We start from the raw sequence: 9,097 nt of genomic DNA on the forward strand, positions 1-9,097 counted from the left end.
ATCCAGGGTGGAGTGATATGGGCAGCACCCCAGGCACCTTCCTGTGCCTTACCTCCTCAACATTCAGCAGGTCAGCCTCTAAAAGAAGAAAATACTGCTGCTATCTCCCTCCTTCTCTTGAGATAAGCACTGTAGCAGTGGAGAAGGGATTTGCACTCAATTGAATGTTCTTGACGTCTGCAAAACTTGTTTTCTATATCAGAGTCTGGGGAAAACAGCCATCAGGACTAACAGTGTTGAGAGGCATGAATGGCATCTGCTTTGTTCACTTCAGGACGCAGCTGAAGCTCAGAGCATTTTAAATTTAAGGCCTTACACTAACTGTGTGGCACAGGGAGAGGCAGGGAGAGGTACCAGGGACATGTGTATGGAAGTTGTTTTAGGTTGCTCTCTACCATGTGAAGAATTCCAGGGGACAAGGCAGGTCCTGGCAGACAGCGTGGAGCTTTCTGATACCAAGTGGCACTGACTGGTTGATAATCCTGCCATGGGTTTTAATTTAATTAATGCCACATCCCTGAGCATTCATGTCTTAATCTGGCCTTGTCTCAAGGCTCCAGATTCCTGCTCAATCTGTGCATGGTAACACAAGTAATGTAAGTGCAATTGGAGAGTACTTGTTTCTCCTCTTCCTGATACCTGTCCCTTTATTGGAGTCATAGAGTTGTGCCTTACATTGCAACACACTTGAGCTGACCCTAGTACCACCTGTCTCTGCTCAAATGTGGCCTTAATTCTGTACATTTATCTGTTCTTTTGATCTGTAAGAGCAGTGCTGTTAGTGGGTAAGGGCTCTGCTCAAAGCTCTCCTTTTAATTCCAGTCCTACCGGTGAAGAATTGAATTGGGGCAAGGATGTAGAATGTGTCCTCCCCACTTTGGTCCAAATGCTGTCTGCTTTAGATGCTGATGCCTCCAAGGTACAAGTGTTTAGAGTAACAATAAATAGAAGACTGTAAACTAAAGCATGTAACAGATGTAGAGAGAAGTGAAGCATAAATATAAAAATCTTATGCTTGGCCTCTGGTATTATTTTTTTAAATTGTGAAAATCCTTGTACATGTATATCCTGGATAACTAATTAAATGTGGGATTTAATCAAGAAGAAATAAAAACTGAGTCCAAAATCCCATATTTTGATGAAGGCAGCACAACACAGCACAATTCCATGCTAATTACAGGTGTGTGGCTCCTGAATACTGCAAATACCTCAGATGGCAGAAGGATTCTACTGCATTCAAATTTCATGAAGTGCACTTGAGAAACCAGAGGTCCAGAACTTAAATGCTTTAGTTCACTATTAGCTCTGCATTCTGATTTAGTCAGTTTCAATTTTTATCTAAACAAGCACCAGGTTCTACGAGTGAGATTCTTTGATGTATCAGCTCACCATCCAGGCTGAAAAAGGTCTGAAGTAATTTAAAAATGTCTTTGAACTTGGGTAGGCATTGTGTGATTCTTTACCTAATTTTTAGAAGCTGACAGTCTCTCCCCTGCCTCCTCTCCCTCTCTGTTTTCTCTCTCCATCATCCACTCCACCAGCAGGCACGCAGTCTACTGATTTACTTATGTAAACATAGTGGTGCCTTTTCTTCCCAAGACTTCTTGATTTTGCCTCATACATTCCTGGGAAATAATAAAGAAAAATGAAAATTATGATGATGGTAATGATGATGATGACTGTGTTGCTTTCTTGCAGATCATTTTTACTAGGTTTGTGGAAGCACAGAGTTAAGGGCTGAAATCTAAATCAATGAAATTATAGATTGCAAAAGATACTTCCCAAAATTCAGTGCATTTGTTAATCACTGAAAATTGTTCCTTACAGTAATTTATCTCAGGCATTGTCTGATAATCTATTATTCTGAGTAAAATAATTTCTAAGAAAAAAATAATACCAGGCTTATGTCAGTATTTGTGAGATGAGTTTATCTCCCAGCATCTCCCTCTCTTTCAGCACCTCTCCCTTTTTGCCTTCTATTTCAGAAAATAGTAAGTGAAGGCACTGAAAATAGTAAGTGAAGGCACTGTATCTTCCCCAGTCTTCACAGCTGCAACAGTAAAATTCCATCAAGCAAACATTTCTTTTTCTTTAATGAATCTGACAACTGGAGAAATAATCCTGTCTTACAGAACTATTTTTTTGTTAGCTTTACAGTGATCTTAAGGAACTCATGAGTAAATAGAACCTACTTGCTACCTGTTCCTGCTAGATAGGGCTGTTGGACCTTACAGCAGCAGGATTGTTGCATATCCTATAGTGTTTGTGTATATTTGTGCAGCAGAATGTCTCTTCTGAGTAATCTACGCACACAGACTTGCAAACCTGTGACAACATTTATCAGCACTGACACTACACATTGCAATGACAACACCCAGGGCAGAATAAGGCCCAGTTGCTACCTCTGTTTTTCTTTAATAGGATGCAAGTATTGTTAGCATTTCTCTCTAAAAGCCCAATGCAGTCTTCACTGAATTTCCAGATTCCCCTGAAACAACAATGGAAAAACACTGGTTCTTCTCTGAATATCAGTGGAGGTTAATCTTTGTCCACCAATAACACTGGATCATATGGGTGACAAAACTCAGAAAATAATCACTGTCTACAGCCAGATTAAAAATAAAATTAGTAACATCCATGGACAAGACTTTTAGGTGGTATAAATCTAAATAGTTTCTGTAAATTCAATTTGTGAAAAATTAAAATTTTATCTTTTGGGTTTACATAGAACTGGAGAACAACCTTATTTCACTAATAAAATGCAAAGAATAACAGAACTCTTTGGCCTTGTTTGTTTCTAATGTAATTTTTACTGTACACATACTTACTGTGTAAGATTTGCTGCACTGCACATTTCTTCTGTTAATGTCTTATGTATGGCATTGGCAATACTGTATAGAATTACTCTTTATGCAAATACAGGAACAGTATCCTCAGAAAAACTACATTTGAGGTTGTTGGACATACTAATGTAGCAAGATACAGCATTCCTATAGGCTCTTTTATTTCCCAGGTAAACAATTCTAGATTTATTTATCAAGGCACTCAAAGAAAATAAATGCTATATGAAGCCACAATTATTTTGGGAATACACTATATAATAATGGGTTTAATATATTTTTTTTTTCTGTAAATGCAATAAAAAACTCAAACCTCAAAAGCCAGAATGATTTTTCTTTCAAAAGGACTTGTATTTTTTCCAGGTCAAAAACAGGGCTCACATGTTCTGACCGCAGTTCTTCTTCCACCAGTTCACTTTCTAAGCATGGGCATTCATGAATCTGTATATTTCCCTGTTGAGAAAAACGAGCTCAGTAACTGTCTGGTACAAAAGTGAAATAAAATAAAGTGTTTCTTCCACACGTTGAGACTCTCAAGTGAAGAAAAAAAACCCAAAAAACCATGAGAGTAAAGGATAAAAGAAGTACCATCACATCCATGGGAAACTGTGCTGAATTAAAGAAAATTTCCGTCCTTTCTGGAGATAGAGAGAGAGAGAGAGAGAGAGAGAGAGAGAATACAAAGGCAGGCTAAAGGTCCCTATGACTGAGTATTACCCAGTCAGTTCAAAGGATCTTGTTTTCGTATTTATAACATTAGTATAGTTATATAAAAAATGGACACATATATAATTTTATATACAATTGTACCTCTTCTCCAGACAAGCATGGTTTTTCAGACACATGACTCCCACTAGGCTGAGTGGAGACAGAATGCTGCTTTATAAATGAGCACTTCTCACAACAGTGGTAAATTGTTAGCAATCAAGGTTTAACTCCTGAAGTTTTTAATGAAGGCTAGTTTAGCATAAGCCAAACAACATGTAAGCTAAACGTTTTGTCTTAAACAATTCCACTTTTTTTCCCTGCAGACGTTTCCGCAGACAAGACGTTCGGCACGGGAACGCGGCGCAGCAGTGCTTCGGCCAGCAGTTCATTGGTAATCTGTTCAAATGTACAAATGCTTGTAAAGGCCTGCAACAGCCAGCACAGGGTTTGCCAGGAACATGAGCCAGACCATGATCTCACCTGCTGTTTTCACTGGCATGTTCCTGTCGTGTTGTAAGAGCCGTGGGGCTGAGCCCCTGCCATCCGCGTCTAAGGGTGGCTGTCTCAGTGGGTGACATCCCAAAATGTTCATGTGCTGCTGCAGCAATGACATGCAGACTAAAGATGTGGAGAGTGCATCCCAGTGGCTTCCAACAGGAAAAAAAAAAAGAGCAGAAAGATGAGGCAAGAATAATAAACAATAAATAGAGCTGCATTCTGAAATGTGCATGAAGTAGTCAGGACACTTAAAGTTTAAGAACAGCCTTGAGCAGTGACATGACAGAATAAAAATGTGTATTTATGATCAAGTTTTCTCTTAAAAAAATAAGACAGAGTACTGTTATCCAAACCTTGATAACTGAGGATTTCAAGCATGGGTATTGGGAATAGAAAATCAGAAATAAAACAATTGCGTGGAAATGCTGTGTAATTTGCAGGATAATATTCAATGCATTTATAGAAGAAAAAAAATAAAACATTAAAGTTTCTTCTAGAGTAATATTCAGAGAAACACTATTTTTAATATTAACATATTACAAATAATATATTTTACATATATTTTTAATATATATATATAATTTATATATCCATTGGATGATATTGTACACGTTGGAAAATTATGTTCCAATATTAAGTGCTAATTCTTCCACAAGTTTAAAATACAACAGAGAAATCACAATTATATAAAACAGTGTATTTTTTAAGATATAAAGCTGTTTGGGCTCAAGAATCTTTCTCACTATTATGGAATAAAATGGTTTCATTAATGAAGCAGTTGGTTTTGTCCAGTGTAACAACTAGTTTATCTTCCTCCAGGTGTTTTGTTGGATTGAAAACAGAATTGAGTTTTGATTTAATTCTTTCACCTTGTTTTTATTAACACCCTTGGGCCCAAACTGTGCATTCAGTTAATACATATATAGCATGGATATGTAAAATATTGGTTAGAGTATTTATAGTATCATTCTGCAAACAGTTATGTGCTGTAAATATCCCTAAAAAATTATTATTTTTTTTTTATTATATTCAAACATGTTTTGAATCCTTATGTTTCACTGATTGAAAACAAAATTAACTATTCATAAGAACCAGGCACAAGCAATTAGCAGTGTGAAAGGCCGAGATCTGTTTCTCTGTAATGTTAGGTGAGTCAGCACAATTTGGTCAGATGGAGTGAAAGCCTCAGATGATGGGAAAATTCATTTAGCAGGTCAGATCTTCCTTAGACATTACTCTCCAGTCACTGTCTGGCTGTCTTGGAATTAAGCTTCACTTCTAAAAACAAATGTACATTGAGTTTTACAAGTACTTGCAGTAACATATTTTTGAAACATTTTTTTCCTTCCAGGTGAAGTTCTGGAGAAGACTGAGGAAAGACTTGTTTATGGAATAGAGTACAACAGCACCCTTCTGGAGTGCACCCCTCGGACCTTGCAAGCAAAAGTCATCTGGTTTGTCCAGCGAGCACATGACACTAAGAAGGAAGAGGTAGAAATATTCTTATAGACTAACTTTTTTCAAAAAAAGAGCCCTTTGTTAGGAACATTACATCTTCACTGAATTTCTGCCACCAGTTGCTGAAATGTATATGGGTGCCAGGGAAAATCATTATGTTCATCTGGTCTCTTGAGTTAATAGACCTGAGAATTTCACCTGGTGTTTGCATTCAACATCTTGAATGCAGATGTTAAACATGTAGTGAAGCTAATTTAGGATCTCAAAACAAAGGAAAATCCATCACTTCTCTTGGTATGTTTTTGCAGGTAGGAAATGTGTATGTATTATTTCCAGTGTTAGTCTAGCTTAACTTCTATTCATTCTTGCTGCCTCACCCATTTATTATAAATTTTTTGCAAATGAGTGTTGGTGGATTCTCTGCCCCTTTTAGGTGTATTTTATCATTATGAAAGTGCTTCATAAGTGCAATCATATTTATCCCTCCACACCTCTCTGATACACATCAATGTAGCTATCACTGCAGAGTGGAGGAAGAGAATCACCTCCCTTGGCCTGTTGGCCACACTTCTTGTTATCCAGCACAGGATGCAGTGATTTTCTACAAGTGGACATGGCCAGCTCTCATCCAGTTCCTCATCCTTCAGTACTGCCAGGTCCTGAGTTCGTTCTCTTCAGGGCTGCTTTGGATCCCTTCATCACTCAGTACTTCTGCTTAAATCCATCACCTCACTGTTAAATGGAAAGCTGAGGATACCATTTTCCTGGCCATTCCTGTTGCTGGATTAGACGGCTCAGAGCTCCCTGCTTGCCAACATCTGGGAATGTCTCATAGTCAATTCTGAAACCCTCAGGAGCTGTAGGAAAACCTCAAACAGCAGATTCAGACTCAAACAGCAGATTCAGAACTGGGGCTTTAAGATCACAATGGTCCTGCTTTCAAAGATGCAAATACTTTTATGAATGTCTCCTCAAAAGCATACCAGTCTATAAAAGAGTTCACAGGGATCCTTATCAAAGGTCAGCTGGCAAATGCCCTTTTTTTTTTCCATCCAGTGGATAATTTGCTTGTTTCTAACTTATTTCCCTCTGTCTGCTTCACTATATGCTCTTCCATGCTTCCCAGATTCTTTAGATTGTTCTACATTTGCAACTCAATCTCTTTTTTATTTCAAGTAAATATTTTTGTTATTACAAAAAACACTCTGATTTAAAAATTTGTAGATCTCTAATCTTACTCTCAAAATTTATTATTACCGTCATGAAAGTACAGTTCAGAAATAATTGAATTGGTTTAATGTAATAGCAAAGGCCTGTGCTCTATAACTGCATTTTATGTTTTTTTTCCAGGTGAAGACTGATGATAGAATAATAAAAATGGACCTTGGCCTTTTATTCCTGAAGCTGCATCGACTGGATGCAGGGACTTATTTTTGTCAGACAGTGGAACACAGCATTGTTCACACTGTCAGGAAAATCACTCTGGAGATAGTCGAGGAGGAACGTGTAGACGAAATGTTCAATAAAGACTACGAGGAGGAGATCCCTCACAAAATGCCATGCCCAATGCAGAGCAGTATACCTCAGGCTTCAAAGCCATGGTATAAGGAATTTCTTCAATTGATAGGTTACAGCAACTTCCAGAGGGTGGAAGAATACTGTGAAAAAGTGTGGTGTACAGATAAGAAGAGAAAAAAGCTGAAAATGTCTCCATCCAAGTGGAAATATGCCAGCCCACAGGAGAAGAAGGCAAGGATCAGGCCAGAACATTACCGGCTGCCCAGGAACATAGCTGACTCTTGATGGACAAAATCCACCCACTGTTTCTGAGCAAAATTTTATTTGGACTTAAGAGGGAGAAATCAGTCTTGCTTTGAGTAAATTTCACAGGTTTATATATGTAAAATATTGGGACTGAAAACAAAAATGCTATGGTAAGTTATATTGTACACTCATGATGACTGTTTAGAAGCATTTTAAACAAAATCTTCCCAACTATCTGGTTCTAAGTAAATGCAGAGTTTTGCATTAGGGAGACATGACAATCTTCAGGTTTTGAGTGCTTGAATCAGTTCCCTGTGTGGATCGTGCTTGCGCTGTATATTGTTGCACATGATGGCATATTTAACAAATTCAAATAGCTAAACATTCACAAGTGGATGAAAAGTATAAGAGGTATCTTTTCTTTGTTTCACAAATTTCTCATGCTTCTGAAAGCAGCACGTCTTAAGATCTTATTCCTTTTGATTGTGACCTGTCTGAATTCATCACTGAGAACAATGAGATGTGTTAATACAGTGTACTGCTACTTCTAAAGATAGCGAAGGGAAATTCTATTTACTTCCCACCTTTTTTTCAGTATCAGCTATTTATGAAGCACAGTGTGCTCCCACAGCTAAATGATATTGCCTAGTAACTTCATGTAAGCCACATGCATGCTGAGAACACAGACAGAATGAAATTCATCAATTTATCTACATAAGAAGTTGAAATAATGGTTTAGATAGAAAACGAGTCCATCTTGTTTCTGTACATTGCCTTAGTGGACACGAATTAAGGGATCGCCCTCTTGTGGCTATAGAAAGCAAAACACGATATTTAAATTACTTTTTTTTGAAGAAATATGTGTAAGCAAAGTATTACTGAGATCCCCACTGGTTTGCTTTCAGCAGACACTTTTAGTCTCCATGTGCTAAAACCACAGCTTTAGAAGATGGTGTTGGAAGTAATTTTCACTGGAAAGGCAGTGTTTTAAATAAGTGATGCTTTATGTTGATAATGTGTTTTGGGGGTAAAATGCAGTCATAAAAAGTTAGGATGCAGATTAAAAACAAAGCCAGCATTATGCAGCTGTGTTTCTACAGTTTCAGGATCTGGTCCACATAAACCTTTTTCTGATGTGTGATCTCTGTTCAAAAGGGCTGCTTTGCTCCTCTTGTGAGTGATATCAGGAAAGGAGATCAAAAGAACTAAGTCATTTACAATCTAGGTCTCACAAGATTGACTTAAAAAAAAAGTATATATGTGTGTATATATATATTTTTTTTATATATATATATATATATATAAATAGTGTGTATATATACATATATATTTATATATATAAGAAAAGCTTGCTTTAAGAAACCAGATCCAGAAAATGCAGAACACCCAGTATTTCAATACCTGAAAAATTTAATATTACAACATGAATTGGATTGGAGATTTTTTTTTTTAATTAAAATTTTTAAATAAGAAATGGAAGTAAAACACAAGTTAAGAATAAATACAAGTTAATTTAAACGCAAATAAGTAAAAAAATTAGTTTATTCCTAAAATAAGAACATGATGCCAGTAGGGGGAGTAGCCAAGCTGATCCAAATTTTTATGCCATGAGGAAAATATACAAGGGATTCATCACCTACAAAGAGTTTCATGGTCCTGGAAGAGTGAGAATTAGCAGCCTGGGTAGCAGAGGTTTGTGGTTTGCTGTGTTCCCAAGGGCAGCAATCAGTGCTAACCCAGAGTTTTCCAAGCAGGCTGTTTGTGAGAGGAGCTCACAGCTGCTGACAGGACCAGTGAGCTTTGCTGAGCTCCTCTGGGAGCTGGGACTG

General features: G+C 37.4%; 1 protein-coding gene across 1 annotated transcript in view; it reads left to right on the forward strand.

Annotated features, from left to right (window-relative positions):
- The window catches only part of SEMA3E (semaphorin 3E), a 126,760-nt gene extending 118,666 nt beyond the window's left edge, over nucleotides 1-8,094 (forward strand). The window contains exons 15-17 of the mRNA XM_058022912.1: nucleotides 3,872-3,939; nucleotides 5,398-5,537; nucleotides 6,855-8,094. Of these exons, the coding sequence (XP_057878895.1) occupies nucleotides 3,872-3,939; nucleotides 5,398-5,537; nucleotides 6,855-7,307 (661 nt within the window). The 3' untranslated portion in view covers nucleotides 7,308-8,094. The remainder of the gene's footprint in view (nucleotides 1-3,871; nucleotides 3,940-5,397; nucleotides 5,538-6,854) is intronic.
- Nucleotides 8,095-9,097: the final 1,003 nt, after the last annotated feature.

Source organism: Melospiza georgiana, chromosome 4, assembly GCF_028018845.1.
Source record: "Melospiza georgiana isolate bMelGeo1 chromosome 4, bMelGeo1.pri, whole genome shotgun sequence".
Taxonomy (NCBI): Eukaryota; Metazoa; Chordata; class Aves; order Passeriformes; family Passerellidae; genus Melospiza; species Melospiza georgiana.